We start from the raw sequence: 26,281 nt of genomic DNA on the forward strand, positions 1-26,281 counted from the left end.
TTTCAATTCAAGTAAGGTTTACTTAATTTAAATAAAAACAAATATATTTTAGCAGTAAAGTGTAATAGGTGATTTAGCACTGCATCATATTTAAAGGTAAATCATTTTCTGCAAATAATATTGACTTCTAGTGTTAGAAATTAAAATCAATGTTTAATAGCATAATGTAGCTTAAACATACCGTCAGTTTAAATCATAGGTTTAAATCATAGACTGTATATATAAAGGTTTAAATGCTATTTTATTCTGGAAAAAACCGGAAGTTCTCAATACCAAGCTTTTATTCTGAAAATCCTTCATGACGACATCGGGACTACCGTCCATTAGTATCATTAAAGTGGCTATTGACGCCGTTAACATGTATTACATATAAAGTTATTTGAACCTTCTCAGAGACTCCATTTAGTCTCCTTTTAAAGCGTTTCTCCTGGACGCGAGAATAACGAACACAGCATAACACTAGCATGTTATTGAATAAAAAACATACTGTATTTCTCTCTGAAGTCAGTCATGGCAACTTTGCACGAGGCGAAAAACTATACATACAAAATAAAAATAATATCTGCCCTACTTTCCACACAATGTGGTGCTTTTTCACTCACAATAATACTAAGATGTATGATGCCTGAAGGCTCTTTTACATGACTGCTATGAGAATGACAGTAATTCTGCTGATTCAGCTGTATTTGTGGTTAAGCTATTAAAAGCTTTATTACTGTAAATAACTCAATATTGCTCCTTCACTACTAAATCGTACTACAGCACAATCCCAGTGGTGCTAACATATCATTATTCTGTGTTATCTTTTAAAGTATTTTGTTATATTTGTTAAATTCCCTTATATCCGGGACACCAATCAATTAATGAAATGATCTGTTTTTATGCTTTGCTCCAGGTCTTTAATAGGCACACCAAATCGTTTATTTGGACCGCAGGAAGTAACCACAAGGCCAACGTGTGTGCGCTGGCCTGTGAACTCATCGTATGTGACGGCAGTCTTGCACAAGGCAGCTGTAAGAGCGAACATTAGCCATTTAGTTTTTTTACGATCATAATGATAATGTTAGATGTTCTCTTACATAGTTGGACAGTTGGACAATCGTCGCTAACTTAATCAGTGTAGAATTTAAAACTGTTAAGACCATTTTGCTCACAGTAAACGTTAAAAGAGCTCCAAAAACGTTTTCTAAATATGTATTTGTTACATCAGCAGTTTAATTTACTTGTATTATAAGCTATTATAAGCTATTATTTGGGCATATAAGCTAGTACATGGAAGGTATTGTTCATTTTTTATGAAACTTTAAAGGGGACCTATTATGCAAAATCCACTTGTACATGTCTTTTATACATAAACATGTGTCCCCTCTGTGGAAAGAGATTCTGAACGTTTCAGGAAAAAAGATTCACTCCATCAATGTTTATTGATATAGCCCAATATCACAAATGTTACATTTGTCTCAGTGGACTTCAGTTTGTACAGAATATCAACTGACTGGATCCAATGATCAAGGTCCACAAATCTTTGGTGGGTCTTGGGAATTGCTATTTCATTAGCAGGAGAACTAATCAGAGCCTGTGATTTGACCAACTATTGGGGACATGCCAGTGTCAAACACTCCTTTTATTGCAATATTTTCTTTATCATATACATTGCTGCTGTGATCTCTTCCAACCAACGGCTGTACTGATTTAACATGTGTCCTAAAAGTGAAACTATTTTTAACTACTTAGACAGCAGCATTTCATTAGCCCATCATAATTGTGTTGCATACAAGGTCCATTAAAGCGTCATGATTCAGTACAAGAGAGAAATAAACTTTTCAAAAGCAAACGGCAGTGCAGAAGGCAACAAGTGGCTGGAGAGAGGTAACTCAGGAAAGAGTGTAAAATGTCTCTGGACGTCAAAGGGAAATAAATACAACATAGGCCTACTATTCATGGTTAAATAAATACAATTACGCTTAGCAGAGCGATTCCAATCATTCTTTCAGTCACCTTAACTCATACTTTCACTTCACTTTCGGCACCCCATTATTACAAAATACTAGAATTGTTAAATTCTTTTAGTCACTTTCAGTCTCCATCATGTTGACATATACTGACTCTCACACAGTGTCACTGTAGTTAGATCAAGTTAGGAATATGACCTCGTAAACTGTAATTGCATTATTTTAGTATAACAGTCAATACTTCGGATTTCCATTTGAGCAAAAGTCAAACCACATCTATAGTCACCCATAATCCTCATATCAGTCAAATAATGTGAAGCAGATTGTACAGGCTAGGATAAGAGCCTCTCCACATCAAATGATGGTTAGCTCAGTGTCGCTTCCAAACTCTTGAATCCTTCTGGTAGCACTTTCTTCTCTCCTCATGTCTACATGCAGCCATCTTTACCTTCAGTCCGTCTCTTTGCCTTGCATCTTAACCGTCCATCCTGAACATTTCTATTCATTAAGCACCACCTCACATGTCTCTGTCCCTTCCTCCTGTGTCTGCACCTCCACCCCAATCCCTTCATCTTCCTCCTTCTCTGTGTCGATCTGTGCCACTCCCAGTCTATACAGAGCGTCCCTGATCACCACCTCCCCCGGCTGGCAGGCCTTCACCACCTGGTTGATCTGCTCGCTCACAATGTCTCTGCTGGTGAGGAAATCTACCAGACGGTTGTAAAGGTAGTAGTATGCAGTGTTGGTAAAAACCACAGGTTGCCGCAGTGCACGGTTTGCTGAGTAACAGTCCTCTGAGGAGCCGTTCTCAGCTTTGTCCGTCTGCTCGTTCTGTTCTGCCCCCCCCTCCTCCTCCCCCTCCTCCAGCGCAGCCACCAGGCCGGCGTAGGGCTCCAGGTCTCTGCAGAGGGACATCGAGTGGTGCTCTGAAGGGAGAGCTGCTCCGGGGGGGTGAACCAACCAGCAACAAGATGATTTAGTGATGGGGTGGACCTGCTGGTTCTCTGCTGCCAACGACAGGTCAGCGCTGTACGGCTGCTCCTGAAGCTCTGCACACGACACAAACTAAAGAGGGGAGAGGTTGTCAACTCACTTTGCGCTTTTATCAAATATATATTCATACGGTAAAGATGATACATCCAGTTAATGACTGTGCTTTAATATGATGTGAGTTAGTATAGTGTGTATTAAAAGCTAAGGCAAACACCAGCATTCAGAAAACAAGATTGAAACCTCCTTTTACCAAAGCTGAATTACTCTGAAGGACTCTTTTTTTTTTTACGATTTCTGTTTGATATGGCTAATGTTTGTTAATACAGGAACATCTGGGCTACTTTTTATATTAACACAAAAATGAACATTTTAAAGCCAATCTTCAAAGGATGTGAATCTCTCATTTCTATGATTGGGCCTTACATTTTTACTTTTTATTTTTATCAAGCACCATTTTTTCCTTGATAGATCATTGGATTTTATTTAAATCACTGACCTCGGGCTTTTCGAAAGGGTCAGAGAAGCAGCCTTGGTTCCTGCCCCACATCTGGGTGGCCTGCTCCGGGTACTGCATGTCGGCACACAGCGCCACCTGGCGGGCGCAGTCACTGACGTAGACCGGGGGCCAGAAGCGGGACGACAGCAGCAGGTCGACGTGGTCTCGAGCCGTCTCTCCTCTGACCAAACACTTAGAGCCGCACACCACCTGGAGACAGAAAGACAATGATTGAGCCAACAAGTTAACACACACACAGAGACAGTTCAGTCTCACCTTTCATTGGGATTATCAAACAGATTTTTGTTGTTCATACATTACAGATTCTCTTTGAAGAGTGACATAGCTGCTGTTTTTACCTTATGGGGGCAGAGCTTGGACAGCTTCCCAGCCGTGAGGTGTGGAGGGGGGGGCTGCGGGGCCGTGGAGAGGCCACTTTGAATGAGTGTGTATAAGGAGATCAGAGAGGCCAGCAGCTCATCCTGACACAGAGGGAGACAGAGAAGAGGCTTTTATTAAGCCCACCCCCCACACCCATGTGAGTGCACCAGAGAAAACCAAGTTAAAACAACACAAACACAGACACATAAATAAAGAAATACCCTTACACAAAGCACGCACTTCTTGCCAGCCCACAGGGGGGGGGGGGCATTTCCTGTTGCTCAGGCCAGGAATATATCACATATTAGTGAATCTATTGGTATTCTAGCGGGCATTTGTCAACTTCTTTACTAACAGTCTTTAACATACTTTAGCAGAAACATGTGAGCGAGACATTTACATTTGTTTGTCTCAGTTGTCACACACACACACACACACACACACACACACACACACACACACACACACACACACACACACACACACACACACACACACACACACACACACACACACACACACACACACACACACACACACACACACACACACACACACACACACACACACACACACACACACACACACACACACACACACACACACACACACACACACACACACACACACACACACACACACACACACACACACACACCTTAGTGGAGCCCGGGGTGATGCTCGCCCTGCAGCTGCTCAGTATTGTTCTCAGCTCGTCCTCACTGTGATCTTCAATCTTGTCGAGTCTCAGCTGACCGTCATGAATGAGACGCACCAAAGCTGAAGGATCTCCTGAAACAGGTGAGGTTATAGACAGTAGACACTAGTTAGGTTAGAATAGTAATCATCAAACAATGTACATCTGTCCCGCATAGAAGAACATCTTAACACGTAACACTAACATTGAATACGTCGAAACTGGAACACCCTGCATGATATTTGCATCATTATACTATTATACATCCGTAACACACAAAGCACATAATCGCACTGAATGTAATCATCTTGTGTAATCGCATTCTCCATGAAGCCATTTCAAAAGATGACACATCATGATATAAAGAAAACTCTTTTTCTCTTTCCTTTCAGACTCCATAATAGCATAATTATACAAAAGATGAAACTGACTGGTGGTTTAATAGAACGAGGTACCTGAGGGCTGCTGCGTGTCTGGCAGCACTTTGTCCTTCTCCGTGTTGATGACAGTGGGACTCCTCATGAGGGGGGGAATAAAGGGGGCGATGATGGAAGCATCCACCCGTGTGATTGGGATGTCAGTGGGGAAAGTGGCTTGCTCGATTGCCTCACTTTCCATGGTCAACCAGAAGTCGTCCACGTGCACCTCGTCTGAGACCGAACACTCCGGCCAGGTAAACTGAGGGCAGAGTGAAGAGGTCACGACAGAAGCTACAGGCTTACTTTCTTTAGCTTTTACAGTATGTGGAAGACACACTGTTTAAAGGTCATCTATTATGCAAAATCCACTTGTTCATGTCTTTCATACATAACCATGTGTCCCCCTCTGTGTGAAGAGATTCGGAATTATTATATTCCCTCACTTGTTCTCCTGATCCATTTATATAAAAACCTGTCTGAAAATGAGCTGATCAGATTTTGGCCACTTTATGATGTCATAACGATTTTGTTGGCTTGTGTAACCATTAGCCAATCAGCAACCAAGGTAACCCCTCCCCCCTTATCACCTGAATCTCCTCCTAGAGCACCATTGTGTTCTTTTTAACCAGATATCTCTCAGAGCCGTTACATCTGGGACCCAGGAGATGGCGCCATTGGAGGAGACGACCTACCGCGCCGGCAGTGGACCACTCTGAACCGTCTACGAACTGGGGTCGGTCGCTTTAAAAAATCGATGAAGACGTGGGGCTTGGCGGACAGCGCGGCATGCGAGTGCGGTATATAATCACCATCTGCCCCTTATATAGACCACCCTCGGAAGCCAGCCTCTTCGACCTAGGACCAGAGATGCGGGCATGGCTACACGACACCGAGTTGGACCTCTAACGTTACACGAAAGAAGAAGAAGATCTCTCAGAGGGGCGTGGGGAGGGGCTCCTTATTTTCATCTAAAGTAACAGACACAGAATCAGCACTTTTGAAACAGGGCTGAAACAGAGGGGATTATGGGATGCTACAATGATCTGTTTGAGACATGTTTTGTATATATATATATATATATCTGAGACCGATAATATATTGATGTAAAACAGTATAATATAGGGGACCTGTAATACTAACCAAACCTTGTATAAGTATGTTGTGCTTTATTTACATATCAATGTTGTTGCATTAACCTCTCACCTCCACATTCTTCAGCTCCAGTACGTTTGTTGTGTGTCGCTGCGCAATCTCCAGTTTGGGAGCAACGCCACAAATGCCGCAGATCATGTCATTGTAGTCGCGCACGGTCAGGCTCTCAAAGGCCCAGTAGCCACTCAGGAGAAACTCCAGAATCTGAGAGAACTCCTCTGCAGTCAGAGAATGGACTGATGCAAAAGAGGGAGACACAATGAGATTCATAGAAAACCTACTTTAAAAACAGAAGATAAAAGATCACAAAGGATCAAATACAAGACGGAAATTAAACCGTACCAGGGTGATTGGGGTTGTGGTCGAGGAGGGTCCTGGCTGCCTGGGGGGGGGGCTGGCCCAGTTTGATAAGGTCCCGGATCTTCAGAAACAGGTCGATACTAACAAGCAGTCTGTTCCCAACGTTGAACAAACCTGACACAAAAAAATCAACATTTGAATTTGGCTAGAAACAGGACAAACCAAAATAAAAATAAAAAGACACTTTTACCAGCTGTGATCATCATATTAATACATCAATACCTACAATAAAATCATATACTATATCTTTTTCTGAAATGGGCCAAACTGCAGAATGAGTACTTTTACTTTTGTTACTTTAAGTACATTTTGATGGTAATACTGTTGTACTTTTACTTGTGTCACATTCTTAATTGAGGACTATTACTTGTAACAGAGTTTACCTATACTTTGGTATTTCTACTTTTAATTAAGTACAAGATCCGAGTACTTCTTCCACCTGTGAACATGAGCGACTGCCACTGGACCAGTCACTGTGAATAGTTGTGTTTTTATAAATGATGCGAAAGCAAATAAGGCAACATTACAAGTTCAGCACTTCACTTCAAAAATATATTTTTACTTTTTGTATGTTCACTTGGATTTCTGTCTTTTGCAGTGCAGGCACCTGGAAGTTGCATTCATCTGAATAAAAAAGGCTATTTGGTGCCTACCTTAGATCAGAAAAAAAAGGGCCAAACCACAGTTCTAAATAAATCGTCATCAGGATGAGCCGTGACTCTGCCCACAAATACATGAGAAATATTGTGGTGTGTAGCTTTGGTTTTTTGCACACAAATACAACTAAACCTTGCTAAGCTGCAGATAATACTAATTGTTTCTTGTACTAAGCAACAGAAAGTTCCTCTTCACATACAGAAGCCTCCACCTTGAAACAATCAGTGTGTCTTTTGGAAACTAAACTTTTGGATAAAAGCGTCCAACAATTAACATGTAACGTAAAAGAGATATCCATAATTCCCAAAAGTACACACATAACTCAATCTTTTGTGTTTGATAAAAAAAACAATGTACAAGTTGTGGTAGGTAGTGGGGTTTACCTGGATGCAGGTCGGTGAAGCTGTGCAGAGCCAGACACTGGACGTTGAGACACACCTTGAGCTGAAGAGTGACCGTCTGGATCAGAGTCTCAGTGAGCAGCAAGCAGTCCTCCTGTCCTGCCACAGTACTGCCATGGAGCAGCACACACATCGGGATGCATTAAAGAACAGGACATCGACACAACGTACCGATACTGAAACCAGAAGCAGGACAGTAAGAATACAGCAATCCTCTGACCTCTGACCTCCTTTAAAGAGAGGGTAGTGACACAGGCCACAGTGAGTCGCTTCTGATTCGTAGAATTGAGGCCACCCGGACTCCACCAGCGTCTCCGTCTCCGTCTCCGCGCTGCCCTCGTGCTCCTGGACACTCGGTTGAACCAAGACGATCTGAAGACTGTTGAGCTCCTGGATGAGGTTCAACGTTTCCTGAAGCTCAGTCTCGCTCTCAGGAATCTGCAGGGATCGATGCAGTAACTGCAGGGTGTTTTGGCGCTGGACGTCCGTCTGAGCAGGACTGAGGGCCTGGTACGGATCGAGCAGGCTCTCAGACTGAGGGAGTGGGAGAACAAATCCACATTACGATGAAATACAAGAGTATTGATATGAAAAATCTGCTTAAACAATGAGAAAGAGAAACTAATTCATGGATTGAAAACTGCTCTGGGGCACATAACGACGTTGAAGGGTTCTGGATTCAGCTGGAAAGTTGTTGAGAAGTTTCTGAAGGAAGTAAGCTTTCACCTTTGCTCCCTTGGCGTTCTTCTGGGTCAGCTCACAGCCACACTTAGGGCACACTGCGGGTTTGTGTCTGTTCTTATACATATAGTCACAGGACGGGTTCTTACACCGACCCCTTCCTCGTGACGTAGACAGTCCCAAATCCTAAAAGAAAAGAAAAACAGCAAGATTTACCTACAGATCAAGGAAAATATGAAACAACATTTATTGTAAGTGGAAAAAAAGGCATAGAGAAGAGAGGGATACTGACCAAGTTAGAAACAGAGTGTTTGAAAGGCAGGAAAGACAGGAAGTTCATTCTTCCATCAACCAATGAACACATAGGCTGGCTTCCATCTGCTGGGACAGAAGAATCCTATAGAAAGACATAAAGAAAGTGGGGGTAATGGACCAAATCTGCATATTTTTCTGTTGTATTTATGTGGATGTTTCTCAGTGTGTGTGTGTGTGTGTGTGTGTGTGTGTGTGTGTGTGTGTGTGTGTGTGTGTGTGTGTGTGTGTGTGTGTGTGTGTGTGTGTGTGTGTGTGTGTGTACCTGTTTGGCTGCAGTTGTCGGGACTGTCTGGCCGAGCTGCTTCAAAGTGCTGGGTTTGAGACCTGAGAAACCTTCTCGAGGCCCTGTGGTTGGACAAAGACCACATCAGCTAAGAGCAGAGACCTCAGAAAGTGCAGTTATTTTTAAATGCATATCAATTTGTTATGTGTATGATAAAAATACATGCCAATAACAAGCACTGATTGAACATAAGCTGTATCCAAACCCCAAACATGTATTATAAGATAAGATGGAGCTTTATTGTCTCCCTTTGTCTTGGGCATCGAGATAATACACATAAAACATTCAGGTCAATCCGTCATAGATACAGAACAGAGATCACATATATCACATGGCAAAGAAACAAACAAGAAACATACAGGTCCAGCACTTTCCCTATTGCACATACATAATCAAATATTGCACTTTTCCCTATTGTATTTTTACATAAATCAAATAGTGCACCTTCCCTATTTCACCTACGCATAGTGTCCGTCAAATTGCACATATCCCTATTGTGTCCATACCTATTTACACATAATGCACTTCCCCTATTTAACCTTCTCGATTGCACAAACTACACTGTAAACATTGCACCTCCCAACAACTCCTAACACAGCATAATCACAATTGTTTCTGACTGTTCAGCAGCTTGATTGACAGCAGAACAAAGGAAGACTTATGCCTGTTCAATTTACAGTTTGGTAATCTATACCTTCTGCCCGAGGGCAGCAACTCAAACTCTCCATACAGGATGTGTTTGGGGTCGCATGTGATTGTACAGCCTTGCTTTCTCACCATCTCCTGAAGAGAGGATGGTGGAAGCATGCCAATTATTTTTCCAGCCCTTTTTATCAAGCTCTGGAGTTGTGATTTAGATTTAACTGACAAGTTACCAAACCATGTTGTGATGCCATAACGAATAATAGACTCAATTGCTGCCCTGTAGAAAATTAACATGATGCATTTATCCACTCCATGAACCCTGAGCCGACGCAGAAAATGCAGGCGCTGGCTTATCTTTGAGCATACCTGATCCACCTGATGGGCCCAGCCTAACTGAGCATCAAAACATGTATTATGTTAAGTATAGGCTGTTACAAACATGATCAAATGAGCTACAGTACCAGAGGATGATTTATTGTTGTTTGCACTCTCTTTGTCAGACGGGACGGTCATGATCTGGAACAAAGCCTGGCCTGGAAACACAAGACAATATGAACATCTAAATGTTAAAACCTGATTTAACACACAGAGAGATACAGGCTTAGTGTGGTATGTTTAATCTTACCTGTGTTACAGAAGGCAGGAAGGATGGGTCTAACAGGCCTCTTTTGAACAGGGGCACTGCTTCTGTCGTGACCTTGGACTGTCGCTCCCTGAAGACCCTCTTTCATCCGTCTGCTCAGTGACAGATGGAAAGAACATCAAATGAGATACACACTTTTGAAAATGTGAACAGCTGCAATAACATTATAACCCTTTTCAATCCATATTTTCTTGTTAGCTAAAGGTTTAAATTCCGCTTTTACACAGTTCAGCATTACAAATAAACAACAGTAAATAACCTTTTATCACACATGAGTGTGAATATACCGGTATAGACTGTCACTTTCTTATTATATAATATACTGAAATGTTAATAATAAAGAAGTGATAATGTTATGGTAATCAATCAAGCACCTGTTGATTTTTGTTTCTTTATCACCCTCACCCAACACCACAGACACACAAACACAAGTGCAATTAATTTAAGTTCATAGTTTATATATTGCTATGATATCATTACCCTAAATCATTTTGGCCAAGATAATTGTGTTGTGATTATACCAAGCCTAGGTTTGTGCTCTAAAGCTCAAAAGCACCTATCTGCAAATGGTGGATAGCACAGTTTTAAACCCAATCCTCACACACTTCATAGGTGCTTACTTTGTTTGTTCCTGCTCCTTGGTGCTGCTGCCCTCTGCTGGCCTCACAGCTGGAACTGCACGCTGCTTTCGGGAGCACCGTTTGACTTGCCTTCCTCTTTTGCTCCCAGTGGAGTTTGTTTTTCCCCAATCAGCATTCCCCTCCTGAGCAGGGGAAGGCGTGGGCTGGAAGCATGCGTTAGTTTTGGTACGAGCTCTCGGTAGGAGTTGCTCGGACGCAGCTGCTTTCGCTTTTGCCTGACATAAAAACGCAGGCAAAGTTAATTAACCGGAACTGTAGGTCAAAAGTTGAGGATGAATCTTTGTACGACTCGTGGATGTTCCTATACATAAAGATTGAACATCCCAACTCTGTGAAGACATTGCTTTACACTTACAGGAGGTATCCATTTCCCCCCCAAGTGGCTCCCACATTCAGGGCACGCGGGTGGTTTGTGGCGGGTGACATACACAAATGAACATCCAGGATTTAGACACCTTCCTCTCCCTCTCCGGGTGTATGTCTTTAAAGACTGAAAATGGGAGGAAAACAAGTTGATGTATCTCAGCTGTTACTGCTACATTACAGCACCCAATTACTTTAATCCTAAATAATGATATTCTTCATGTAGACACTGTGTTTGCCAATTTCAGTAATGACATTTATAAGATTGATGAATAGTGAGGGTGCTTACCATTTTATAGCAAGGATTGGCACTTGGGTCTCTGTTCACTGGGCCCACGGAGCCAACACTTGGCAAAGACTTGGGCTCTAGCAGGTTCTGAAGTGATGGACAAATCACTTGAGTGCATTAGTAAAATCACTTCTCTGTGATTAAAAGCCCTAATAATTCTTTAATAAATTAAGCTCATTTAGCTAATTGGTAGAAGGACATTTAAGTCTCACCTGGAAGGGTATGATGGCGACCATCGGGGTAGTTTCCCCCTGTACCTGCTGCACCATGGCCCCACTGTAACCACGAGCAGCAACTGTTGTCTCATTTCCTTTCAGCGTGACCCCGTTTGCTGAGAGGCCAGCAGAGACCTGGGAGACGTGTTCGTCTGTGGAGGCCAGAGCTTGGCATGAAACAGAGGAAGAAGAGGAGGGTGGGATCCCTCGGGTGTCGGAGGGATTAGACGATACTTCCGTTTCCTCTGCAATGTTGTCGACAACAATGGTGTGCTCACAAAGCTCCACCTCACCGGCCAACACAAGAGGTGTGGGCTGGGGCTCCTGGGTGAGAGTTCCCTCCACATGAGGGTCCAGAGACCCTGCGCTCACCTCTGCCTGAGAGCCCAGCTGCTGATTTGAGGAGCCGCCTTTAGACAGGAGAAAGTAACTGCCTCTGGGGAGGATTTTGCGGAAGCCTGGCAAGTCTTTGGAGGGACTGGGAGACGACTGAGGGAAAAGCAGAATAAAGAATATTGTTCATGGCTGTCCAGAGAATCACTCGGCGATATATAAGACAACACTATATTAGCAGGAAAAAGCTGTGTTATCTCTGCTGTGGTACTTCATTTAAACGGGCCACTTCATTCCAACACTAGTTTAGCTTGCACAAGTCAAATGTGTTTATTACAAATTAAATCAGTTATAATATCAGTAATAAAATCAGCTATCAAATCAGTTATTATAGACTTTTCAGCAACTTGTTTTGCACTTTTTGAAAATAAAGATGATCAATGGCTGCTATACTTTTAAGTTAGAGTTGCACTTGGCAACAACCATGTTTACCGATAGGTGATCGGTAAACATCAAATAAAAGCAGTAGGAATATTTGACCATGGAAAGAATATATATTTTATACAGCTCGAAAATGGTTAGTGTTATTAGGCCTTTTATTTGATGAAATTAAAGGCCTAATGGACACTCAGTACAGTATTGATTATGTAAAACAGTTGAGGAAGTAGCTTACTGTATCTATGCCCTCCTTCTCAGACTTGGCCTTCTCCAGATAGTAACCTTTCTCAGCAACACTGAGCCTTTTCCAGCTCTCACTGATTCTTTTGTTAATCTCTGACTGTGGTAGATTAGGGATTTCCTGTTGCATAATCTGATGAACATCAAAGAAGTATAGAAGAAAAGCAGACCTAAGAGACAGACAGAGTACAAGTACAATCAGAACAAGCAAATGTAGGAGTCATTTCTCTCTTTTTAGAGGCTCTAAACACGTCTATGATGTTTTTTCCAAGATATTGTAGAATCTGTGTGTGAAAGTCATTTGAGCTAGTATGGACATTACCTGGGTTTCTTAGATTTCTCAACACTGTCTTCATGACCTTTGTTTTTCCTCTTTTTTAGGGTTGTCATCTTTATTTGGCTGTAGAAGCTCTCCACCTCCTCAGTCACTTTCACAACCTCAAACACCTCCACTTTCTCCATGAACTCCAAAAAGCTAAGGGCCAAGTAGAAAACAGTATGAGATTAGTTGGTTGTTCATGTTTAAACATTCACAAAACTTAAGAATTTTATCAGACTGCATGCATTTTGGCTGAAGTAATGTTTATTAAATACATATTGCTTTGCATAATAATATGAATTTCATATGCTAACACCCTACTTCGTAGACCCTAGAATGTTTCAACTGAGACATGATTGTGCAGCATCACTCCTCTGCAACTAAATGACAGCACTGAATTACTGGAGTTTATTATAGTTGAATATCTCAGCTGATGAGTCAGGGGAAAAGATAGATCCTGTGTCTAATAAAAGCCACACACAGTGGTAGAGAATAACTACGGGCTGGTACTTCATGCAGAGAAAATATAGCACAACGGTGTCTTAGTAAAAAATCAAATCGGGTCATGCATGAGGCTCTGAGAGAGTCTAAACAGAGTACTAACATGTTAAAATCAATGGTCCTTCCCTGCTTAAAAGTGGGTTTAATGGCGTGTGCTTATACTGCATGCACAGCCAGCGAGTTAGCCAATGAAATGCCTTCTTATTGAAGCCTTACCTACGATGGCTCGGGGCTCTACAAACTCCTTTAGAAGTCGCCGACACAGTCAGGCATTGTCCTGAAGGTAAGTAATTCCAACATCAGGCTTTACTTTATATTACATTAAGGATTGGCGATACATAAATGTCTGTTAAGTATTTTTCGTTTCTCGTCGAATTGTAAAAAACATGGCGATTTGTTGCTATGGTCCTCAACCAATGAAATGCCATAATAAACAGCTGCGGGCCAATCACGGAAGACGTTTTTAACACGTGAAAGTAACTTGTGCGTCCATGATGGCGTTATTTCCCCCCTACCGGTTTTGCCTCAAGTCCCGCCCTTCTATGCTGTGATTGGCTCGTTACTTCGATGCGCCTTTGTGATTGGATGAAAGCTCAGCCGTTTTCCTCAGAGTCGTAGGCAGTAGTGTTTTCGGGTTATATGTCTCTATCAACTGCTTCAATCATAGGTTTCTAACTACCTGCGGCGCCGTCCTATGTCCTAAAAGCCCAAATTGCCAATGCAAAAATGGCACAAACACTTTAACCCAGACCAAACTAGTCGAACCTAGAGTGTCCCAGGTCTACGAGTCGATCACTGATCACCCTAATGAGCAAAAATGGCGGGTGACAAGGTGAGTGAGTTCTGTGTTATTGCTTCAAATGTATTATTTTAAAGTCTTTCTTTAGGTGACTGCATCTGCAAGAGAAGGGCGAGAAACATGTTATTTTCAGCAGCAATTGGCGGTGTGAAATTACATTTCAAGGATGATGGTCGCTTGTAAATTAACTTAATCTATCCTTGAGCCGGTTATAAATTAGGTAGCCATTAACGGTAGCTAACCATCAAACTTCGACAAAAGGAACAGTTTTGTTACAGAAGTTTGCATGCGTTATATGCCAGCAACCATAACTATAGGCTCAGTTTTACACCAACGTTAGTTATCCTCAGTTACATTAACTTTCAATTGTATTTGTTACACTGTTTTCTTATACAATTGTGATGCATTACTTTTATTTTAGGATCCCCTGAAACAGTTGAAAGATCTGACGCAGCTCAAAAGTCAGTTGGAGGAAATCCAGAGGCGAGTGGAGAACGAAGTGACTCTAGGAATCCCTCAGGTGAGATAAATAACCTGCACTGACGACGTCCACCCACACTGGTACCTGAATAGTCAAATGTGTATTTAGCCTTGCTCACATATCTGTATATGTAAATTCACCTGATCAGAGTTTAACTATTTTTGTTAATTCTCTCTTTTTTTATTATTATCTTCATATCTCTGTGTATATTCCTATGTGTACTGCCTGTGTTTCTCTTGTATTCTGTTGCTGCTATAACACCTGCATTTCCCTACGGGGATCAACAAAGGTCCATCTTATCTTAAATGCGACCACACCATTTAAAATATTTAGTCGATGGTGAATTTAATTCCCATGGTTAATAAATACAAGTTTGCCTTTTTGTGAGCTGGTTATTAGCCCCTCATTCACCTTTTGTGTTATGCAGTTAAAAATCATTGCGTTTATTTGATTCGTTTTTGTCTTATGTGATTCTTTTGTATAGCTATTTTGACCATATACATTTGTATTGTGCTTAATGAATTCCCCTACTTGTAGCCTACTCATCAATGTTTTAAATATTCTGTATGGCATTTCTGATGCTAATATTTTTCTTCCACTTGTAGGGAGGCTCAGTGTTGGGATCACCATTTCTGAAGGGCTTTCTGGCCGGCTATGCGGTGGCCAAGCTACGTTCCTCTGCCTTCCTGGGACTACTAGTGGGTACAGCCACTGGTATATACGCGGCACAGAACTATCCAGTGCCCAACATTGAACGGACGGTGAAAGACTATATAAACAGCTTGAAGAAAGGACCAAAATAATTTGGGCTGACTGTTAGTTTGGTCAGTGAAATAACAAGAAAAAGAGATGCAGCTGCTGCCTTGACAGAGCCTTGTGACGGATCAACCTTCAAGTAAACTTGACTATGAATATAATGACATAACTGGAATTGTATTGGGGACTCAAAGCAAAAGACTGCAGTTTTATTAGCATTTTGTTCAGTTAATTACTGCCATTTAGTTTCAGCTTGTGTATGTTTGATGTTAGCACAAAATGGAGGACTATGTATTTCAAGAGTGCTTGGTTCATCAGATTATAAAAAAGGTCTGCTGCCTGGAGCAGTTATCTAGGCGTGTTAGAATTTAAATTGGTCATGTGTAAAACATGTAGTAATTCCTCCAAGTGTCTGCTACACCCTTATTGTTTAGTTTAATAGTTTTATACACAAAGTATTACAAAACAAAGAGCTTCTAAATATTTTGTAATTGAAATGGTTGAGAATTATAGCTATTTTTTTTGTTGCACTATAGCTAGTATTCAGATTTGTTAAGAGTTTATTTGGAGTCATAAAGGATGATTGCGGTCCAGAATATTGGGACCAGATCCCCAGCAAGGATCAGGAGACAGTGGGTGAAAAGGGTTCTGTGGGGGGTCCTCTTTGGGCTGATGGTCCTTATCTATGGCTCTCATGCCCCACTCATCACCCTCACCAAGGTGGATGGTCAAGTCCCTTTCAACCCATCATCATGTGTTTTTATGATTGAATTATCCAAACTCCTGGTTTCTCTGGCCTCTCTTGTTCTAACCGAGGGTACATCCGCCTTACAAGCTCCTCCACCTCTCCTCCGCGTGGCCCCCTACGCAGTCCCTGCCCTCCTCTACGCCCTCAACAACAACCTAGTGGTTCTCATGCAGGCCTACATGGACCCAAGCTCATACCAGGTTCTTTCTAACCTGAAAATTGCCTCCACCGCCCTGCTGTACTCCTTCTGCCTGGGCAAGAGGCTCCGTCCTTCTCAGTGGTTAGCTCTGGGGCTTCTCATGTGCGCAGGGGTGTGCCACAGCTACAGCAGTCTGGATCTAGGAGACCCCGGGAGGGTTGAAGCGGAGGAAGGTCCCAGGATTCATATCACAGCTTGGGGGCTTTTCCTTGTGCTGGTGTACTGCTGTGTTTCAGGGCTGGCAGCAGTTTACACAGAGAGGGTCCTGAAGAGCCAGAAGCTGCCCCTCAGCCTGCAGAATATCTACCTCTATGTGTTCGGTGTGGCCATCAACGGGCTCTCCTCCTTCTCCTTTATAACAGGGGAGAAGAGCTTTCTGGAGGGATACTCGGGGGTGGTTTGGGTTATTATAGCGGGGCAGGCAGCCAACGGTCTCCTCATGTCTGTGGTGCTGAAGCACGGCAGTGGGATCACCAGACTGTTCGTCATTTCCTGCTCCATGCTGGTGAATGCTCTGCTGTCTTGGGCCATGTTAGGGCTGCAGCTCACGCCTTTCTTCCTCCTACCTGTTTCTATGATTGGACTGGCAGCTTACCTTTACTACAGATAGTAAATAACTGAACCACGAGGCTCATTGAACTCATGACAGTCTACCTGTACCTGCTAGTTTTTCAGATGGGATTTGTTTTCTGCCTTATATCTATCTGCCTTCTGAAATCCAGAATCCAACACATAACCATAATCCAAATAAGTGAACATGTATTTCAGCTGAGCTCTTATTCCAGTTTGCATCATATTTTAAAATGTATCATCATGTCATACTGTATTGTACTGTACATAATGTAAGTCCATTGAAATAATAATGCAAGTTTGCGGTATAATATCTTCAGTTCAACATTTCTGAGGAGTGCTGCTATGTCTATTTGTATTTCGTTCTCTGGTCAGAACACTGTCAAAGATAATGTCTGGTGTTATAAAGTGTGTTAATAAATAACATTGTTTCAACAAATGATGTATTTTTCCAATTTCATATTAAGCACACAGATTCAAAAACATTTAATTCATATATTTATTGTAGTTGTGATGACAGTTCAGCAGTAGGATCACCTCGCACAGCTAGAGTATCCTTTAACTCTCCGAGTGCTGTAAAAGAAAAATATATTTTGAATGGTGGTGGGAAACAATGTCTTGGCATTCTGACACATTTTATGAGTGATGTTGGGGTAATTCTATCTATAATAAAACAGCAGGTAGTCCTACACACACTGACCTTTACGGAGCTGTCTGTTGTCCGCCTGCAGCTGCTGGTTCTGGGCCGACAGGTAGACGGCGTCCTGCACCGCCTCCAGCAGCACGCTCCGGTACCTGTCCTCAGACATCCTCCTCTGCTCCTCACACACCTGACGAAACACTCTGAACACCTGCAGAGCAGTCAGAAAGTTAACACAAGAACGTATGCTACTATATTGGATATTTTTTATATAAATCTTTAATAATAGAGGAATATTAAGTAAAAACCACCTGGACATCTATAAATCGACTTTTTCTTATCTGTAGGGAACATAGGAGTTAACCAAAAAGTGAAACACTACCATAAAGGTTTACAGGCAAGATTGCTCAGAATATAAATAATTAGTCTTTTCTGTGTTTTTCATTGACTTAAAGGTCTCCTATTATACTATATTTAGGCATATATTACAGGACTTTTTTTACACATACTCTCTCCAGTACAGCGTTAGCTCTGAGTGTTAGCGATGCTTGCTAATGTAAACACAGACCATATTACTTCCAAAACAGGTAGCGCATTGTTTCTATTAAGTGAGTAATGTCGTCATGACCGCAGCAAATCTGGATCAGCTCCGTTTTTAGAGATGTCGGTAAGGAGGAAAAGAGAGAGGGTTTTATTTTCAGACACATTGTGAGTCTCCTGACACATGGGGGACACATATTTATGTATAAAAGACATCAAAAAGTGCATTTTGCATAATAGGTGACCTTTAAATAATTTGTGAGCTACTTAACAAAAATGTGTACAAACTACACAATTCTTAAGATCTCAACGTACTTAATACCGCTCATACCATAAGCGGTATAATACACATCAGGCCTTTGTTTGAGAATCCCCTATATAATCTAGGTAATAAAACACTGGTTAAACTAGTACTCGTGAAATGAAACTGTGACATTGGTTGACTCAGTGTGTCCTCTCACTGAAACAACAGACCCCCACCTGCAGGCTCTCTTCTCTGAGACAGTGCAGCTCTGTTTGGTGTTTCTGATATAGATTCTGCAGGTCGGTCTCAGCCTGCTGGGCCTCGTCGCGCAGGGCCTCCATCTGCAGCACCAGGACCCTCCTCTCTCCGCTCAGCACCAGCAGCTCTCTCTGGGGGCCTTCTGTCTACCGGAGGAATGGATGAAACCATAACAAATGCAGGGGAATAACAGCATTAAGTTGCAAATGCTGTGGTTTTACCCTGCCCACAATAAATCCAGCCTTGCATTAATTTAAACTGACTCAGCATCCTCAGCCAAGATAGATCACTCTCTGAATAATATTAAGCAGCAGTGAATCTCATTATCTCACCGGTAGCTGTTCCTGAGCCAAGTCTCTCTCCATCTTCTCCACCTCCTCCTGAATTAATCTCCCGTGGTCCTCTTTAAGTTGTGTCCTCCGTTCCTGTGCTTTGCTGTACTCCAACTCAGACTCAAATTGGCAAAATAAATTAGTGTGTGCTGCCAAATCTCGCACACATAAATCGTGTTGGCTGTATTCACAAAACCTTGTAAACAATGTATCTATAGTGGATAGTCGGATAGTGGTGGTCTAATGGATAGTGAGGTGGGGTGAAGATCGGAAGGTTGTGAGTTAGGAACACCACCACTAGTGTGCCCTTGAGTAAGGCACTTAGCCCTTAGTTACTCCAGGGAGAATGTCCCTGTAATTGGTAATTGTAAGTCGCTTTGGATAAAAGCGTCAGCTAAATTAAATGTAATGTAATCAGAAGTGCAGGCGAAAAATATCATGTTTAATGGATGGAATGCATTACTTGTTGACAGAGGTCAGATTTCTCAGTCGAGGCCCCGTTCTTCAGTGTCTCCTCTCTCAGAGCCTCCCTCAGCTGCTGGATACTTGCTACTCTCTCCTGCACTTTCTCCACATTCCCTTTACCCTCTGTGGATTTAAGAAACACACATAAAAAACATGAACGATGATCTTATATACAAACCGTTTTAATAAATCAGCAAATTACCTCTGATATGTTTTTCCATTTCTTGTTTCAGTTGGGTTTGTAAATGTTTCATGTTGTTCGTACTCTCTCTACTATCTCTGCTGTGCAAATGGATACTCGGGGTTCGACAACTCTGTCAAATGAATGCAAAACTTTGAGTTATGAACACATCATCTGCTTAATAAATATATGTTAAACTTGTGAGGGATATGTAAACAATAGGAACCTGTGTTTTGTCTTTTCTTTTCTTTGACTCTTCCCTTCTCTTCTCCCAGGACTGATCTTTCACAATCTGTCAGTGAGCATCAAAATGTGTTTGTGTTAATGTTGTCCCCAATCTACAATAAATATATGTATATAAGGATAAAGACATAGTAAAGGAATATGTATGTAAAATGATGTGCATTTTACTAAAATATTCTACACAACAACAATTACAATTAAAATAAAAGACGTATAAGAAATATCAAAAAATGTGTATACCAAACACAGTTTTATTTATTTAAATATTATTTCAGCCATGAACTAGGTGAGAAGCCCCATTTTATTATAAGCTTCTCTTGTGTATTACCTGCAGGTTTTGGGTCTGCTCAGCTAGCCTGATGGTGTTGTGAACGTCATTTTCCCCCTGTGACATCATGACAGCTCTCTGATCCACGATGCTGTCTCTGATCATTTGCTCTGTTGCCCTTGGACACCAGCGGTTAACAGAGGCCTTAGTTACCAAACTTCTTACTGTCTGGGCCAAAGCTAAAGCGGAGGGGGTTTCATCATCTAAAACACCTGATGGGTAAAGAGAGAGAGTTATTTTTATGCTCGGAGAATTGCATTGGTGGAAGAAGTGACGAGATACTTCAGTAAAAGTACTAATAGCATAACTGGAAACAAAAAAATTCTGTATTCAAAATCTTAATTAAGTTCATAATAATCAGGACATTTTATTTAAAGTATAAATGTATAGTAATAATTATTTAGTTATTACGTCAATATATTTTATAATATTAGAATATAATTTATATTAAAATCTTATCCAGTAGTATGCAATAGGCATTCTTACATTGCAACTGGCTGCAATACCTATTTGTTTTAGCTTTAAATACTGTTGGGTAGTCCAATTTACTGTATGCATTCTAGTTTATAAACACATTATAGGTGTTTAAAATGTAATCTGAAAAGTAACTAGTATAGTCATAAAAGATTGAGTTGTTCGACAATATATCCTTCTGATAATGTAGTGGAGTAAAAGTAAAAAGTAGCATCAAATTAAAAAGTAAGTAGTGTAAAAGTGTCTCAGAATTGTCCTGAGGTACAGTAGAGTAAATGTACTGATTCCTCCTCTGATTATGGGTGGGTTGGCCCCAGAGCAGCACTTACCCTGAGGGTGGAGACAGTAGACGAGCACCGTCCTGCTGTTTCCTGTTAGCGCATCATTTAGGAGGGAGGGGAGGATCTTGTCACTAGTTGTGGCTTCACTTTGGGTTTCCTCCACCACCTTCACCAGTGGGCTGACTCTGGAAATATTTGTTTAATGCAAGAAGGAGGACTTTCATGGCAGAAGTGTTGTGTGACATTGACCATACTGTAACTGTTTACATAGAAAACAAATGACATTGTTGATTTGACTTGATTAATATTGCTTTGTCGACCCGCAGGGTTGGCAGCATGTCCTTTACCCCCGCCCCTCAACGACGCCCACCAAAATCACCGAAGCAGAGATGCGCACCATCTCCCCCGGCTTCATCACCATGCCTACCACAATCATCCAAACCAAAACAATACAAGGAAGATGGAAGCAGATTTCCAAACCCCCCTTTCTACAGTGTAGCCCTCACCCTGCCCTCCTATGATGAGAGGAGCAGGGTGGTGGGTCCTCCCTCCCCTTCAAAGCCTGATAGGGATGTGTGTGTACAAAACGCTGCAAACTGATATCTGCTGGGTCCAGGCTCAAGGGCGTATGGCACTCTCAACTCTTTCCAGGACATGCCGGGGCCCTGCCTGCCTATAGCTTTGCCGATATCTGTGTTGATAGGTAATAGATTAAGAGCGGTGAATCATCTTAGATACAGGAAGCGCTCAAACGTTTGTGTGAGTTTATCTAATTTAGCAGTGATTCCATGTCAGCCACAGCTTGTTACAAAAAACCTGACTGATAGTGTGTTTAACAAACTTAAACTAGCTTTATTAAATGTCAGGTCTCTGGCAGGAAAAACATTTTTAATCAATGATTTTATCACTGAGCACAATCTCGAATTTATGTTTTTAACAGAAACTTGGATTGAACAAAATAACAGTGCAGCTGTTCTTATCGAATCAACCCCTCCCAACTTTAGTTTTATGAGTCAGGAAAGAATGCATAAGAAAGGGGGTGGAGTTGCTATTCTGTTCAATGATTCCCTTCAATGCAGGAAGACATCGTATGGAAACGTTGATTCTTTTGAATATGTGGCCCTTCAGCTGAAATGCTCCTCTCGAGCTCTGTTCCTAAATATCTATAGACCACCCAAATACTGTGCAAGCTTTTTTGATGACTTTACTGAACTGCTGTCTCTAGTGTGTATTGACTTTGACCGTCTAGTCATTGTTGGTGATTTTAACATCCATGTTGACAACCCCCAGGACAGAGGGGCTAAAGAACTGTTTTGTGTTCTTGATAGCTATGGACTGACTCAGCATGTGACGGAGCCCACGCACAATAAGGGGCACACTCTGGACTTAATTATCTCAAAGGGTTTGAATATCTCTAAGGTTGTGGTGACTGATGTTGCACTATCTGACCATTCCTGTGTTTTCTTTGAGAGCTCTATTTCTGTTCACAAAAATGTTCAAAAAGAGGTAACCACAAAGCGATGTTTAACTGAAAATACTAGGGAAATGTTTACTTTTCTTCCACACTTGCCCCTGCTAACATCTCAGTAAATGAGCTAGTAGATCATTTTAATTAAAAAATAAAAAATGTTATAGATGCCATTGCTCCAATTAAGGTAAAGGAAGTGTCTGGCAAGAACATATCTCCATGGAGAAAGGCCATGACCGTGAAAACAGAAAAAAGAGAATGTCGAAAAGCTGAACGCAGGTGGCGAAAAACAAATCTCCAGGTTCACTTTGAAATCTATAAAGAGAGACTTGGCCTTTATAATTGGGAATTGAAAAACGCACGACAGTCTTTCTTCTCTGACATCATTACCAAAAACAAAAACAACGCACGTGCCTTGTTTGCTACCGTCGACAGACTAACTAACCCCCCAGTGTCAGTAGCCTCTGAATTTCTATCCACCAGGGCGTGCAATGATTTTGCCTCCTTCTTCACTGACAAAATTCAGAAAATCAGACAAGCAGTCAGTGCCTCTGCATCAGGAACAGCAAATGTGTTGTCTCTGTGTCCACTTAACATCAATTCAGACATCATGACACAATTCCATCAGATTAATGATAAAAACCTAGAGGACATTATACAACTTCTGAAGTCCTCCTCCTGCTGCCTTGATATTATTCCAACAGGATTTTTCAAAGATGTTTTGCCTTGCATGGCCTCAGATCTACTTCATATAGTAAACAAATCTCTTCACTCAGGTATTTTTCCACAGGCCCTGAAAACTGCAGTCATTAAACCGCTCTTAAAAAAGAATAATCTAGATGCTTCAGTAATGAACAATTACAGGCCCATATCAAACCTGCCATTTCTAGGTAAAATCATTGAAAAGGTTGTTTTTCAACAGTTGAGTAATTTCTTGCATTTAAATAACTGTTTCGATGTGTTCCAGTCAGGCTTTCATGCAAACCACAGCACTGAGACTGCTCTTGTAAAGGTCTTTAATGACATCCACTTAAACACAGACAGTGGCAGAACTTCAGTGTTAGTATTATTAGATCTCAGTGCTGCGTTTGACACTGTTGACCACAGCATATTACTAGACCGACTGGAAAACTGGGTGGGACTTTCGGAAACAGTTCTAAATTGGTTTGAATCCTACCTAAAGGACAGAAACAACTTTGTTTCTATAGGTACATACACATCTGAGTTGACAAATATGACATGTGGGGTACCTCAAGGCTCCATCTTGGGGCCTCTTCTCTTTAACATCTACATGCTACCACTGGCTCAGATAATGAAGAACAACAAAATAAGTTACCATAACTATGCGGATGACACACACATTTACATAACCATTTCACCAGGAGACTATGCTCCAATTCAAACACTGAGTAAGTGCATTGAACAAATCAATGACTGGATGTGTCAGAACTTTCTCCAATTAAACAAAGATAAAACTGAGGTAATGGTTTTTGGAGCCAAGGCAGAACGTATAAAAGTTGGCGCTGAGCTTCAGTCTGCAATGTTCAAAACAACCAGCAATCTAGGTGTAGTCATGGACTCTGACCTGAGTTTCAACAGTCACATTAAAACAGTTACTAAATCAGCCTACTATCACCTAAAGAATATATCTAGGATTAAAAGACTAATGTCACAGCAGGATTTGGAAAAACTTGTCCATGCTTTTATCTTCAGTAGACTCGACTACTGCAATGGTGTCTTCACAGGTCTCACTAAAAAATCTATTAGAAAGCTGCAGCTGATTCAGAACGCCGCTGCTCGAGTCCTCACTAACACTAAGAAAGTGGATCACATCACTCCTGTTCTGAAGTCTTTACACTGGCTTCCTGTGTGTCAAAGAATAGATTTCAAAATACTGCTGCTGGTTTATAAAGCACTGAATGGTTTAGGCCCAAAATACTTTTCTGACCTCCTGCTAAATTATGAACCATCCAGATCTCTCAGGTCTTCAGGGACTGGTCAGCTTTCTGTCCCCAGAGTCAGAACTAAACATGGTAAAGCAGCGTTCAGTTGTTATGCTCCAAATATCTGGAACAAACTCCCAGAAACCTGCAGGTCCGCTGCAACTCTTATTACTTTTAAATCCAGGCTGAAGACTTTTCTTTTTGTCGCTGCTTTTAATTGAACTATTCATATCTTAGACTGCACTGTAACTTTTATCCATGTATTTTTTCTTTTAATGTTTATTTTATTAGCTTTTCTTTTTAATGACTGATTTTAAATGCCATTTTCTTAATGTATTTCATTTTTTGTAAAGCATTTTGAATTGCCTTGTGTTGAAAAGTGCTATATAAATAAACTTGCCTTGCCTTGCCTTTGTCACAGCAGATATTTTGACTTGTCATGCATTAACATTGGATTTGTTCTATTAATACATCCCTGTAAACCAAGACAGTATGGCAAAGATCTAACATGCACAATACCAGGATGCTGAAACAAGAGCAGCTGAATAGAATTCAGAGACTATGAATCAATATATCGTATATAATGTAATCAGCTTTTTCTTTTGTTGTCCTTCATTATTACTTGCTTTGCCACTTTCTTCGAGCTCTTGAATTGACCATGATCACCAACTATGGACATCTCAAAAACATTTAGACAAAGTTGAGTATCATTTAAAGTGTCTCTGGTCCATGTCATTGATAGCCCACTGTACTGTGTATGACTGACCCTCTGAGGTCCGTCCTGCTCGCTCCTCCTGCCAGGCTGAACAGCTGCAGTCTGCTGCGGCATACCTCTGACTCCACCTCTTCTGGATGGAGTTTCCACTCAACAGCTACAGAGAACAGGGAACTACATCTGAGGGAAGAATGTAATGTAACCTGATGAGGAAGATAAACATACAACTGCTCCATGACCATCCAGTCACTCATGGGACATTTAGATAGGGATCCACCTTTGTGAATAATCCATTCAAAGCTATTTAACTAATGGATTGAGACGTATTCAACCTGTGCTTTACCTGCTGGAAATGGAGCCTGCATTGGCCCTCAGTGTGTCCCTGCATGTTTCATACAGAGTGTAGGCTTCTTCTGCTGAACACACACACACCTCACATAAACCTCCTATGAGACTGAGGACAAAAGACAAATATGTTCAAAGGTTAAATGTACAAGTGTAAGAACATGGAAAATAAACAACAAACACAATTACAAAATGAGCGTAAGATACTTATTTCACTCACACTTGTGCAATAACAAAATAAATATATAATTACATGTATGGTGGATAGATTATTTTGGAAAAGACGAAGTAATCACTAAAACAGGTTTTGAAAAGATTAAGTATTTTTGGATTTAGATCTTTAATTAAAACCTGTGAAAGATGGAAGCAATACCAAAAGCGTGAAGTGTACTATGTGTTCTGTGTTTATCTTGATCAGTAGTCATCTGGAATCACCTTCCAAGGACGGGGTGTGCCACACGTTTTAGAGTCTCTCTGTTGGGGCTCAGAAGATCCACAGCACTGCCGTCTGGATAAAACTGGCAGAGACAGACATCAGATGTTATCTTTCACTCTATTGCATCCAATATGATTTATGGTGATGCTGATAAATAGAAGGACAAACCTGAAGGAACGACACAGAGATGAACAGCTCCTCTTTCACTTGTGACAACACACGACTAAACAGATCTGTCAAGACCTAAGACAGAGTTAGGAGGAGTGAGAAAACATAAGATCGGCCAATATTAGGTGCAGTTTTGTTTTTTGCTCTACCTGTTTGATCATGCTGTGGTCAATCAGAGGGGTCATATTCTCCAATGAAGCTCCTCCACATATCAGCAGCGCTCCATTATAACCACCAGATATGGACTCAGTGA

At 41.4% G+C, this 26,281-nt stretch overlaps 4 protein-coding genes across 4 annotated transcripts; 2 read left to right on the forward strand and 2 right to left on the reverse strand.

Annotated features, from left to right (window-relative positions):
• Positions 1–1,388: 1,388 nt before the first annotated feature.
• Positions 1,389–13,706, reverse strand: hmgxb3 (HMG box domain containing 3). Its single transcript, XM_034092756.2, has 21 exons — positions 13,631–13,706; positions 12,917–13,069; positions 12,590–12,764; positions 11,581–12,072; positions 11,369–11,455; positions 11,072–11,206; positions 10,696–10,931; positions 10,058–10,167; positions 9,894–9,965; positions 8,767–8,849; positions 8,482–8,586; positions 8,235–8,375; positions 7,729–8,042; positions 7,491–7,618; positions 6,433–6,564; positions 6,142–6,326; positions 4,975–5,197; positions 4,481–4,614; positions 3,801–3,923; positions 3,442–3,651; positions 1,389–3,017 (listed from the first exon to the last, which is right to left on the reverse strand). Exons 2-21 carry the CDS (start codon positions 13,054–13,056, stop codon positions 2,451–2,453), a joined length of 3,792 nt encoding a protein of 1,263 aa, XP_033948647.1. The 5' UTR covers positions 13,057–13,069; positions 13,631–13,706; the 3' UTR covers positions 1,389–2,450.
• A 321-nt stretch (positions 13,707–14,027) lies between these two features.
• On the forward strand, positions 14,028–15,497 carry LOC117453784 (SLC35A4 upstream open reading frame protein-like). The gene is made up of 3 exons (XM_034092758.2): positions 14,028–14,246; positions 14,635–14,733; positions 15,300–15,497. Exons 1-3 carry the CDS (start codon positions 14,232–14,234, stop codon positions 15,495–15,497), a joined length of 312 nt encoding a protein of 103 aa, XP_033948649.1. The 5' UTR covers positions 14,028–14,231.
• Positions 15,498–16,029: 532 nt separating this feature from the next.
• LOC117453783 (probable UDP-sugar transporter protein SLC35A4) lies at positions 16,030–17,423 on the forward strand. Its single transcript, XM_034092757.2, has one exon. It carries the CDS (start codon positions 16,030–16,032, stop codon positions 17,005–17,007), a length of 978 nt encoding a protein of 325 aa, XP_033948648.1. The 3' UTR covers positions 17,008–17,423.
• A 43-nt stretch (positions 17,424–17,466) lies between these two features.
• Positions 17,467–21,090, reverse strand: golga6l9 (golgin A6 family like 9). Its single transcript, XM_034092257.2, has 8 exons — positions 21,002–21,090; positions 20,199–20,410; positions 19,854–19,919; positions 19,649–19,760; positions 18,982–19,569; positions 18,628–18,795; positions 17,668–17,818; positions 17,467–17,540 (listed from the first exon to the last, which is right to left on the reverse strand). The coding sequence occupies exons 5-8, from the start codon at positions 19,012–19,014 to the stop codon at positions 17,467–17,469; spliced, it is 426 nt and encodes a 141-aa protein (XP_033948148.2). The 5' UTR covers positions 19,015–19,569; positions 19,649–19,760; positions 19,854–19,919; positions 20,199–20,410; positions 21,002–21,090.
• Positions 21,091–26,281: the final 5,191 nt, after the last annotated feature.

This window comes from Pseudochaenichthys georgianus, chromosome 10, assembly GCF_902827115.2.
Source record: "Pseudochaenichthys georgianus chromosome 10, fPseGeo1.2, whole genome shotgun sequence".
NCBI lineage: Eukaryota > Metazoa > Chordata > Actinopteri > Perciformes > Channichthyidae > Pseudochaenichthys > Pseudochaenichthys georgianus.

What these genes read in the sequence shown, in the direction of transcription:
- hmgxb3 (XM_034092756.2), bottom strand. Translation starts at nt 13,056, where the DNA reads ATGGAGAAAGTGGAGGTGTTTGAGGTTGTGAAAGTGACTGAGGAGGTG. An exon ending in AACACTCTGTTTCTAACTTG is followed by an intron (nt 8,376 to 8,481) that starts GTCAGTATCCCT and finishes CTTTTCTTTTAG; the next exon opens with GATTTGGGACTGTCTACGTC. An exon ending in CCAAGCTCTGCCCCCATAAG is followed by an intron (nt 3,652 to 3,800) that starts GTAAAAACAGCA and finishes TTCTGTCTCCAG; the next exon opens with GTGGTGTGCGGCTCTAAGTG.
- LOC117453784 (XM_034092758.2), top strand. An exon ending in TGACTCTAGGAATCCCTCAG is followed by an intron (nt 14,734 to 15,299) that starts GTGAGATAAATA and finishes TTCCACTTGTAG; the next exon opens with GGAGGCTCAGTGTTGGGATC.
- LOC117453783 (XM_034092757.2), top strand. Translation starts at nt 16,030, where the DNA reads ATGATTGCGGTCCAGAATATTGGGACCAGATCCCCAGCAAGGATCAGG.
- golga6l9 (XM_034092257.2), bottom strand. Translation starts at nt 19,014, where the DNA reads ATGGAGAGAGACTTGGCTCAGGAACAGCTACCG. An exon ending in TCAGAGAAGAGAGCCTGCAG is followed by an intron (nt 17,819 to 18,627) that starts GTGGGGGTCTGT and finishes ACTGCTCTGCAG; the next exon opens with GTGTTCAGAGTGTTTCGTCA. An exon ending in CAACAGACAGCTCCGTAAAG is followed by an intron (nt 17,541 to 17,667) that starts GTCAGTGTGTGT and finishes TTTCTTTTACAG; the next exon opens with CACTCGGAGAGTTAAAGGAT.